Genomic DNA, 12612 nt, shown 5'->3' with positions numbered 1-12612 from the left:
TTGAATGTAGCTAGCACATAAATTTTAGAGCGGGCATTGGAGACCACAAATACTTGCAAAAAACCTTATGATTGATTTCTTTGAATAGCATGATCTCATTTCTTGTAAGCGTATCATTTATTTGGTTATGAAATGTCAATAAATAAAATTGTGGGGGCCTTGTTCTTACTATCCTTCTCACTTTTTCTTTTAACTCGTCGCTTTCGAGTTTTGTCTTTGTCCCCATATTTTAGGCAAATTACAGAATCAATAAAGGGTGGAGGGTCACTGTAATTGTGAACAAATTGACAAAAAAATGAAAGGAATTTGGGTTTAGAATTGAGGCAAAAGTTGCATCCATCCACTAAAAAGAACAAACTGGAAATGAAAATATTTAAAACATATGTAAAATAGTCTCACTTCTCCATAATCTTCAATAACAAAATTCTATCCATTACAACCAATTCATTAGACGTTTCGAATCTAACTAAAAGATCTCTAGCCGAAAGCGTCATCTAGAAGAGAGACAAAAGAAGGCCATCTTATTGATTATTATTACCCGAAAAAGAGGAAAAACATTTTGTCTTTTTAAAAGTTTGAAGTAGAATAAAGCTTACTTTTATGGATGTCGGTAACTTTTTTGAAAATTTTAGCATATAATTTCTCTATTTTTGTATAGTTTAGACTTGAGCGTTATCGTTTAGCGCATTATAGCATTTTCAAAAGTAACAACTTCAAATATATTCAAAAAATGCTTTTGAAATATAAAATTTTAAGGTACTGAATAGTATAACTTTAAATTTATAGTGTTACTCTATATGAGCTTCCATATTTCTTCTTTACAAATCTTTTCAAAATAATTTATTATTTATTATTTCAATTTTATAATTATATATACCATAAATATAATCACTTGCCAAAATATATGATTTGATCAAATTTAGCTATTAAGCTATAAGAACTAACAAACATATAAATATATATTTTAAGATTCATAAACTGATCATATATACAACATTATAAAATAATTTTATTGCATAATTTGATATTTTATTTATCATTTATTATTTAATGTGTGTGTTTTAATATCATTAGTTTATTATAACCTAATGTATTACTAATCAATCCTGTTTGTAATATTTTAATGTATATTTTATTATTTTAATTAATATCGAAGATTGTAGTGCAAATATATATGATTTAAGTTAGATTAAAAGTTTTATTACGGAAAACATATCTTGAAACTTCAAATTTAATAAACCGTAGAATAAAGTTTCTTTGAAAATGTCATTAAACAAAGTTCATGCACGTGCTTTCGTCTTGTTATACATTATATTATAGGATCACTTTGAAATGCAGATTATATGCATGATGAATATGATAACAGTTTTTGTACCACCTAAAAGAACCATTCCATGTGATTGGCACCACCAAAAATATTCACTATTTCGACACCAAAAAGTAAGTTGATAGACTTTACTTTGAAAATGGATTACAGAAACGATTTGTTTGTTTTTTCACAAAAGCTTGTTTAACTATGAATATAATAAGGGTATGTCTAAGATTCAGTTCGAATGTTATTCTTTGGTAATTGACGATCTACAGGTGCTAATACATTATACATATTTTTGTGATAAGATACATTATACATCTTGATTGGACTTTTACGAGATTATGCAAGAACAGCAAAACAAAATTTATTTCTTAGAAATTTTGTAAATTGATAGAGAAACTTGGATTTCTTTTACTTCTTTAAAGGGGTTTTGGGCAAAATAAAGTATTACATGACGAACACAATTATATTTGATATTGTTTACGTGTAATTTAATTGGCCACCCTTAGGTTTCTTAAGTGACAAAACATCGAATTTTATAATAGGTCTAGAGATTAGTATGATTTCAGTCTAGGATTCTATCTCAGTTAAAATGACAACAGTTAATCATCTATATTTCTAGTAAACTATGTTATTATGTTCTACACACTATATCAACCCCATTTCTTAATTATGTCCATTTTTCTGTATGAGGATTAAACTATAGAATTATGTTATTCTATACAGTTATGTCCATTTTTCGGTATGAAGATTAAACCAATGTCGAGTTGGCCTAGTGTTAAAAGGGTTGCGGATTTAACTATTGCCATTTGGATTCAATTCACATTAAAAAAAATTATTTACAATGTTTGGGTTCCCGGTAAAGAAGTGAAACCAATTATGTTATTCTTAAATGTTATTTGTGCAATTTGTTGCTGGATATCTGTTTTTTTATGACTGATTTGTGACGTTATACCGTCTTTATTTTTTTTTTTGCTATATATATCTCACTGAGACGACAGGGAGACGGAGATAAAAAAGTTGGAGATAGAGCCATAGAGGTACAAAGTCGGCTGTACCTAACTCTCATTTTTCATTTATCGTATGGGTAGGTATCTCTTATTGTTATCTAATGTCAATGATCGGATTATGGGTATTTTATTGTTAGCATATAAAAAAGCATATATCAATAAGCTGACCATAAATTATCAATCTGTTTAAACTTACAAAAACCTATAAGGCGGAGACATAAATAATGAAATCATTTGAGAAGAAACTAAGTGGTCCAATGAGTAAATATTTCTGGTAACAAGAAAATGAAATCAAATTGTAATAGTAATATTTAAGAATTGGGTCGTCAAGATGTGACATGACCTATAAAGATGATTATAAAAGGAAGGAGAAGAAGGAAATCATGGAAGTGAGTGAAGAGGGCCTGGTGAAAGAGACTGATGACTGACTCTTAACCATTTTAAACTTTGGCACTGAAAAACATGGCGTTTTTTTCATCATTTCTTTTAGTTTATTTCGTGTAAGGAAACGTCACCTACTTCCTCAGCTCTGAAAATGACTTTTCTTCTCTTCTCTACCTCCATACATTTACATCCTTGTATTTTCTTTTGAACCGAAACATCCTTGTATTTCTCACATTGATTTCTCTTTTACAATAATGAGTGACCATTTTCTTTTTAGTATGTTCCTCCCATTTTATCGAACACGCCCCCTCAACTTTTCAACTCTGCCAAAGAATTAAAAGATAGTTAACTTTGGTCTGAAATAGCACGTTTCTATAATTCCACTGGCTCATTTGTATAACAAGAGGTATACGTTTTGGGTAAATGGTTTGTTATTTAGGTTTGTATTCTGATTATACTCGTTTTGTGTCCACTTGATAAAGTTTGTCATCATTACCATTACAAACTTTTAGAGTATGTCATCATTAGTATGACAAACTTTTGCACACCTAATCTACTGTTTTATAACAAAATGGTTAAATATAATCCTATAATGCTAACTACATAGCATATTTTAACTATATAGTTCATATAATTTGTGATACATTAATATTTTGTAGATGTGTGATTATATGATAGTCTTTAGTTAGTGTAGGTAGTAATCATATTTTTTTTCTTTTTTGTAATTCTAATATTGAAATCCAAATTTATAATTTAAATACGTAAATAAGTTCGTAGTATTCTTTTAATTTGGTTACAAAAAATTAAACTAAGTTAAGAAATAAATCTAAATCATTAGTTTAAACTTGTGGCTTTTTTACTAACATAATTTAAAATATTATGATAGTTAAATTAATTTCAGTTCTTATAATTTTATGTAACACTAGAATGTATTCTATTAGGATGTTCTATTTAACCTAAGTTAAGGTCATCCCCAAAGAACTATGGCAGAGCAATTTAGATTACATGTGTCATTTGCAGCGAGAATAAGATTTTATTAAATAAATTTATTTTAAAATAAGAATTTAGTCTGTATTTTAGTACTATATATATATATTAGTTTTGTTGGTATAAAAACTATAAGATAATTATTTATATTTATATTTATATTTTAGATAATTTCACTAAATTTTATTTAGAGTCGTTAAAAAAATTTCAGTGTTTTTTTGTATTTCATAAAAAAAATTATATATATTTGATGATTATAATTATTTTAATATATATTTATATGTAAAAATGCATTGATTATAATAAATTATCATTTTATTTTAGCTAAGATGCATTAAAGTGATAAAATAATATAGTAATTAATTAACTGCATATTGTATTTATATTTAACGACTACAATTATTTTCAATATGTCTATATTTAATCTATAAATTATGATTAATTTTTTTGTTTAGGTGAATTACAATAAAATCAAATGGATGAAATTAATTAACTTATCAGTTTGATAAATTTACCGTCAATTATTTAAAATTTAATATATTTAAAATTTTATAAATTTCATTAGTTACTTTCTTATACTGATAGATGAGTTTAAGTAAAATTTAAACACTTCATTATATATGAAATTTAACAGTTCATTAGTAGTGTCTTAGTTTTGTATTTGTAAATACACTTATGCTAATAATATTTATATAAGTTTTCAGTTTTTCAATCTTAAGCTAGCCGATGTAATTTTTTTTCTTATATAATTATGTTATTTGTAAAAATTTAACAAGAATATATATGTAATTTCTGTGTCGTAATTAATTTAATGTCATGCCATATTTTTAAACCCTATTTTTATAGAAAAGAAAATGTGATGATGAAAAAGTAAGTTCTAATATTCATTTATCAATTAATGTTTAGAAGATATATTTGTTTCTTAAAACATTTTTATTTAAAAAAAAAAAATTAATGTTATCATATACTAGTTTCTAAGAATCTACTTTCTTTCAATTGTTTAACAAAATATTTTGCTGCTTCTAAATGTTTGGCTTTTCCATATCCTTTCCGATTTATGCAGTTTTTTTAACAGTGATTTGGTCTTTTGTAAGAAAACGACATTTATATTGAAATATAAAACGGTACATTTAGATACCATAGAAAGTGAGACATAATTATAACTTATGAGAAAATTATTTATTAGTATTCAAGAAACCCACATGGCGACCATGCAAGCGTTTAATACGTAATTATGACTCGCACCAAATAATATATCCTTCTTCAGTTTTCGGTACTTTACAGAGGTGACGGCAAATGATCCTAACAATTATCGACTGCATGTTGGATACGATTTTGTACCTTTACATGAAACCAGTTGAACCTAAAATCCAGAGAAATTTTAATTAAGCGGTGTACGTTTAGCATATGGCCGAGAAAGAATAAAGACGTTATCATATGAAATAGTATAATACGTCATTAACCTACACTATGTAGAGGACTTTAGGGGGTGCATTCTGAAGATTTATAAAAAAAACTGAACATGAAAACTTAAAATTTGGACGTATATTACATGTTTAACACACCTTATAACATAATATTAACAATTATCATGATCTGTAAACAGTAGAGTTAATAACTGCAGTTTGAAAGTGTTAAAGAACTAATAGTACTATTATACTGTTGTCATTAATCTAAGATGATATTTTTTCTTCTGTTGAAGAGTTAATTGGATGGACAAAGATTTATTTTGTTGTATATTAACTGGACAAAACGTTATGGTCTTCTATTTTTATTGTCCATTGTCGTCTATACCATTTATACATCCTGAAAATCATACAATATTTAATTTTATTTTTGTTGAAATCCGTTTTTTATGAAGTGAAAACACTAATGATTAAAATTTTCTTAATGTCCAAAAGCATATATCAATCTCACACTCTCTTCTATTTTGTTTTCATTTTTCAAATGTTTTTAATTAATTCTACTATGTTTAAACTTTAAAGTGGATCAATAAATGGAGGGATAAATCAAATTATTTCAAATAAACAGAGCAATATTTGTTTGTTACTATAATTTTGTCTATTAATTCCTTTTTTTCTCTAGAATAGGTTTAAGATGAAATCAAAATCCATTTATAAAATAAAGTAACACTATTGGAAATACTATCTATGATTTTATACAACTTTGCCTAACCCAAACTTTTTACAACTGATTTTATACAACTTTCCTAACCCAAAAAAAGTTAAATCGATATATATCGCAATTGATTATGTGTTTAAGTATATAGGACACACCAAAATATAAGGGTCAAAAGGTCTAACCTTGTGACTTATTTTTGTCTTTAGATTAAAACTGAGAGGAGATGAATCATACGATTTCTTGACTGGTCACGTAGAGACCAAAATTTTACAGAATCAAGACAAAAGCTAAAAATCAATCAAGTTAAAATTTACCATTCGATCCACTATACACTGCAAATGTGAGATATGGAAAGAAGATAGTCCACCTGGGAATCTTACGCACGATTTGACCTCACGCTTTATTTCGCATTTAGTGCAAATACTTGTGTGTGTTTTTTTAAATGCGGATATATGTTTTATTTCTTCTTTATCTTTAAATTTAGGGAAAAAAATCGATTTTGTGTGTGTTTCTGTTAAAAAGTAACCGTTATATAACCCGGTAATTTATTACACGAAACAAAATGTTACAGTTGACAAAAAAAGTTACAATATCCAGCAACCAGAAACAGATCCAACCACACTTGATACTCATACGTACAAAACTCTACTCCATTCGGTTTTTGTTCTAGAAAAAAATAAACAAAACAAATTTATAGAAAAAACCAAAGAATATAAAAAGATCGTCTTCAGTTTCAATCAAAAGAACAAAAAAAAAGGAAGAATATAATTTGATTTTTTTGTTTTTAATTTATTTTTTCTTTTCAAGCTCTATGACGATGCTCTATCACTCGCTTTTTCACCTTCGGTAGTAGCCGAAGACACGTAGCTCACAGCAAGTGATGTACTTTCATCGGTACAAGGCGGTTGTGGAAGAATAGGAGGAGGAGCCGAAGCAGCAACAGCTTGAAAGTGTTTCTTGCAGTTATGGCAAGTGATTTGCATCATCGTTGCACTAATCCTCCGACTTGCTTCTTCTCTATAAAGCTGAGCTTTATGAAGCTCAGCTTTTGCATGTTGCCTTATTCTCTTGGCTTCAGCAAACTCCAATTCCGCAATCTCTATTTGCCTTTTGGCTTCCTCTCTTTGTCCCAATAGTAAGCTCGTCTCCCCCTTCTCGTAGCTTGACGTTGTCGGCTCCATCCCTATCGACAAACTAAGGCTTGTCTCATCAGCACTAGCCCGCGATGGGAGTAGCTGAAGCTCGATGCTACTACCAGTAGTAGCGCATGAGCCAACGAAAGGATAGAGCAAATCGGATGTTTGTTGACCGGACGGTGGAGCTTGTCTTAGCAAAGGATGTCCTGGCAATACAGGACCAACGGAGAGGTCAACGTTTTTGGCGACTGAAGCAGTTTGTGTAGCGTTTGCGGTATGTTGTTGCTGTTGTTGTAAACGGTGGCCGGAGGGTTGTGATCGGCGCATGGTGCAATGGTCTTGGTGCTCTATGAAACTCTCTACTCTGAATCAAGAAGAGTGTATATATATTGTTAGCTAAAAATAGAAAACACAAAGGAGTATTTGTTAATTATCAAGCAAACAAATAAAATATAACTTAACTAAGTTAGTGGAGTTAGGTATCTTTTGGATTATATTTATCACTAGTATGAGATGCAAGACTTTGAGTTTTGGTATGGTATATACTTTAACAATATATCTACTTAACAAAGTGCTATAGTGAAATCTGTGATGGGGTCAACGTAAGTTCAAATATATAATCAAAACATAATCCTTGATCATAAAATTAAGTAAAAATATTTCAGACAACAATCCAACAAACCTCCGCTTCCATTAGTAAGCTTGTTTCTAGATCTTTGTGCATTATTCTATAATCAAAACATGTACACGCCATACTAGGAAAAACATTCTTTGATTTACTTTAAGGATTCACATATATATATATATATATATAATTTTTTTTCTTCTAAATATATTGATAAAATAAATATATATATTAGGATTGCCACTAGCTAGGGTTTCATGGAAATAGAACCTGGAGAAAACGCGGCCGCAATCGCAGGAATGGCCGCGAGTGCCACACGTTTTGAGATGGGCTTTGTAATCAGATTGAACAGCGTAGCCTTTTGAGCATCTCTCACATATCCATTGCTTATGGTTACTGTGTTTCCTTCGAAAGTGTTTCTTGATACCCACGAGATCTCCGAGGGCGTGACAAGGGTTGTGGTGGAGACATGTCGGCTCTGGACAAACGTAGACTCTCTTCTTCACTTCCTCGGTGGTCTCTCTCTTTAAAAGCTTCCATGGAACTTTATGTCTTCTCCTGTGCATCTGTAGATTCTGGTCTCTCTGAAACCCTTGATTACAGATCTCACACACGTACCGATCTGATTCTAGTAGTGTTCTTGGAGATAAAGCTACCACCTCAGCCTCCGGATCTGCCCCCGCCAGAAAAGTATGATTATTTTCGGATATTGATATAAAAAAAATAGATTTGGAGAAATAAAAACTTGAACCAAATTGTGACCAAAGTCAAAAAAAATTCAACATATAAAATGATTACTTTTAAGAATTTACTGAAATTAAGAACAAAAACTTTGAAACTAGGATACCTTGTGCTATTCTTTTTTAAAAGCCAAAAAAAAAATTGAACATAATTACCTGGCGTCCCGGCAGGTCGTCTTTTCCTCTTTTGGGTCACGGCGGCTCCATTACCGTCGGGAAGAAGATCAGAGGAAGATGAAGAAGGAGGATTCCGATGATGGTTGATGTTCTTGGTGTTCTTGCTTCTCTCGTAATCTATCATCGGATGAGGTTCTCTCTTTTTGTTTCTTGTTTGAAGATGGTGTTAGTTTATACTTTAGTGTTAGTGTATAGAGAAGGGTACTGTGACTAACGAAAAATAAGAACAATATTGAGGAATCTTTTGTTTTTCATGCAGGAGAAAGAAGGAGAGATTGTTTTTAATTTGTTTCCTTATTTATTTGGTGGAGAGAGTATTGTGTTTTACATCTTTACTAATAGAGGAAGAAAAGTAAGATGAGTTAAGAGAGAGAAACAAAGGGCTTTGTTTTTCTGAAATCATCTTTTTATCACATAAAGGGAAAAGCTTTTCTTAACCCTTTACTCTCCATCTTTTTATAATTTTCTGGGAAAAACCAAAAAAGAAAATATGAAAACTTTCAACTTTTTGTTAATTGTTTCATTGACCTTTCACCTTAGATGGAGAAATGCATTGTATGGTCGTTGGTGCTTATATCTTCTTCAGAGTAGTTATGAACCTCTCTTTCTCTCTCTCCTCTCTCTCTTTTCTATCTGTACACTGTTAACTGTTTATTTTTACAAACACCAAACATATATATGCAGAGAAATGTTGTATACACATATAAAGAGAGTGGGACAAGGAGTTTGGAGCCCACATTAGCATCTGGACAAGAAACAAAAAAACATCCCCTTCCACAACAAAACAATTACAAGTCATTATTATTTCATATCATACAATATTCGATCAGACTGAGTTAAAATTTTCTCCCTTTTCAAGATATATAATAAAAGGATTGATGAAAATTCAAATGGGAATCTTGGAAATTTGATGTTCGAGTACATGATTTTAAATGGTGACAAATGTATGTGTAGCCTTTAGGGTTGGTTTATATATAAAAGAGGGACATGAGGAGGATATTTGTTTGGAAAATAATACACATGCATATACCCATATCATGCGTATAAATACAAATATACAATGTGGTGCCATCATCTTTACATATTTTATATGCCCTTTTGTATAAGATATATATTCTAATTAAAAATGAATAGTGTCAATAAGTGAGACCCGAATGATCAGTAAGACAGTAACATTGCAGTAACGTGGCTCCGCCACTGCAAGAAACTTTGTGGTAAGAAACACTCATGTGGTTACACAAGCATAAACCCTGAGTCAGATCTGGGTTTCGGTGTCAGCTGAGACCAATTCTATCTAACATTACAAAGGAAAATCTTTAGATCTGGAATATGTTCGAAGGAATTTTTCTTTATAAAAAACATATCTATAGGCTAATTATAAAGTATAAGTGCCTGTGTGCTGTAGGTATAAAATAACATACATATTAAAGTCCACCATCTCATTAAAGGGAATTTGTCTAACCTAGTGGAACTGTAAAAAATCGAAGTAAATACAAAACCTTTTTAAAAAGTCATTTAAAAAAACAAAAAGAGGAACAAAAAGAGGATGATACTTTAATAAGAAGAGAAAAGAGAAGGTTGAGTTGGAAAGAATGGGTGGGAGGATGGGGAAAATGGATTCTCATCACATGCAATGCTTTTTGTAAGTTGGATATATCAATCCTTCATACAATCACATTATTGCTTGAGATACATATTAATAATATAATACTCACATCTTTCATATATTCGCTAAATAGCTAGGTAAGTTTGATTATTTATCGCACATAGCATTCTAAATAACATACATTATTATATTTCACACAGATTAAAAATAACACTTTTTTTTTTATTTGATGCCATCCTATTTTTTTAAATCTAGCTACTTTGATTTTTGTCACCCCATTCTTTCACAACTATAAACGTTTCTCATGTGACCATATAGCAAATTCACCCTCAGTTATCTAACTAGTTTACTATTTATTTAACTGCAATAAGTCTCTCACTCCCGTTGTTACTTGTTTTAGTTTTGTTGATTTGTACCGTTTTATCACCTTGAATTAACACCGGCGTCTTAGATTTATGCATCTATATTTTGTTTTATTTGTTAAATGAGTAATAATGCTATACTCCACAAACAGCATATAATCACAACGCCCGAAAACCCTTTAGTGAAGCTGTGCATTGAAACCTGAGGCATTTGTCTCGTTCGCTCTTGTTGCCTTCTGAAAGTTGCAACTTGAAAAGTTAATGACATTTTTTTAGATTTCACTGAAACCCAAAACGGAGAGCAATGACTGTTCGTCGGTTTTTAGGAGTACAAAATATACATAAATGTAACTATGGTGCGTGTTCATGTTAAGCGTGGATATACGAGTGCTTAAAATCAACAACACAAAAATGTAACTAATTTCAATGAGGATTTAACCCAAATATCTGACAGTCTAAACTATAAATTAAATATGCATAATTAAGTTTTACCAACATTTAAATCAACAAAGCCTTTAGTCAAAAAAAACATTTAAATCAATAGTAAGCAAATGATATTTTGTCAAATCAATGTGTACTTCTAAATCAACATTAAATATGCAAAAGATGTCATTATATTATATTCATTCCATTTCAGAATATATGATGTTTTAGAAAATTATTTTTGTTTCAAAATAGATGATGTTTTGATATTTTTATGTTATCTTTAATTTTATTGAAAATTGTGCAATCAATTAGATATTGCAGTCATTTCTATAGTTAGTTGAATGATTTTTAAATTATATTTTTAAAATTATTTTTTAGAAAGAAAAAAGTTTTTTAATTTTTGCGCATTAAGCCAAAACATCATGTACGCTAAAAAAGAGGGATTATAACTTAAAATGATCAAAGCTGAGGTATTCCACGAGATTGAGTGATTGATATGATAATAGAAAAGCAAGATTTAGGGGGTAAGATTAGATGCGAGATTCGTTTTAGAGAAAGAGAAGTACGAATAAAGGAGAGGAGAGGATAGCAGTACAAGAAAACAAACAAAAAGAGTATTAATTAATTAGGTTTAACTAAGGAGGAGAGAATAGTGATGACAACATGGGAGTTGGACCCTTTTGGCTTTTTGCTTTCCAAGCAGTAATGATGAAGAAGTGTAAACTTCTATTGACAACGCACAAAGACTAATTAAAATATAATAGTTACAATTTTTGTATAATAATTCACAGAGAGAAGAAAGTGACTTTGTCTCTATGTCATAATCTTCATAGAAAGCATTGCCAAATCTTGGCCACATGGACGGTGTAAGCCTTTACCCTACGCGCTACTCTCATCTATTGCCTTTGCATTTTCTTCATTATTACATCTCTTATATGTAGCTTTTGTATAATTGTCATCATTATGGATTTGTACATTTGTTCATAAAATAGACTGAGCCTATTAATGCTCACGGATCTATACATACATGATTATGAACCCTACTTTTATTTTTCTCTTTTCAATAAACTAGAATGCTTGGTGATGTTAAGTTGCGACTAGTTACGACTTACGACAATCAACTGGTGCCAAAAGGACGGGAGTCCAGTTAAGTGGCTCGGTCAGGGAAGACAACATCTGTCTGCATTTAAATTTGGAATTAACTGAATATGATCAAATAATTAATACTCCAAATGCTATTTTATGTTATTTTAAGTAAAGAACAATATTGAATTATTGATTCATAAGTCTTAGGATATCTTTTAAAGCTTCTTAATTTTTCATTCTATGGTTGCAAAAGTCTATAAATGTTGTAGAGTGACACCAATTATGATACTTGATAGAAACCGGAAAATGCTTTTATATTAATTAATATTCCCTCTATTTTTTTCTATATTTCATATTTTAGAATATCTTTTGTAGACTAGATGATTTTTTGTATTTTTAATGTAAAATTTATTAATATAATTTTGTATTATGCAGTTTTTAATTATTGGTTATTATTGGTCGAATGTAGTTATGTATATAAATAGTAATTTTTTTCAAAAAAAGTATTAAAAAATTGTGTTTGCAAATCTAAATCGTGAACTGATTAAGAAAATTAAGGAGAATATAGTAATGTTTTTGCCATATATCAGAAAAGTATCAGTTACAAATAAAATTTCTTAAACTGAGAGTGACTAGAAGT

The 12612-nt window shown here is 29.8% G+C and overlaps 1 protein-coding gene across 1 annotated transcript; it reads right to left on the bottom strand.

Moving 5' to 3' along the window:
• Positions 1-6342: 6342 nt before the first annotated feature.
• LOC103831230 (protein indeterminate-domain 14) lies at positions 6343-12399 on the bottom strand. Its single transcript, XM_009107112.3, has 3 exons — positions 8472-12399; positions 7846-8248; positions 6343-7314 (listed from the first exon to the last, which is right to left on the bottom strand). The coding sequence occupies exons 1-3, from the start codon at positions 8614-8616 to the stop codon at positions 6624-6626; spliced, it is 1239 nt and encodes a 412-aa protein (XP_009105360.1). The 5' UTR covers positions 8617-12399; the 3' UTR covers positions 6343-6623.
• Between the last annotated feature and the right edge of the window lie 213 nt (positions 12400-12612).

The sequence above is a fragment of the Brassica rapa genome, chromosome A07 (genome assembly GCF_000309985.2).
Source record: "Brassica rapa cultivar Chiifu-401-42 chromosome A07, CAAS_Brap_v3.01, whole genome shotgun sequence".
Lineage (NCBI taxonomy): Eukaryota > Viridiplantae > Streptophyta > Magnoliopsida > Brassicales > Brassicaceae > Brassica > Brassica rapa.
Note: the sequence above shows the minus strand (reverse complement) of the source record. Positions and strands in the feature narration are given on the sequence as shown.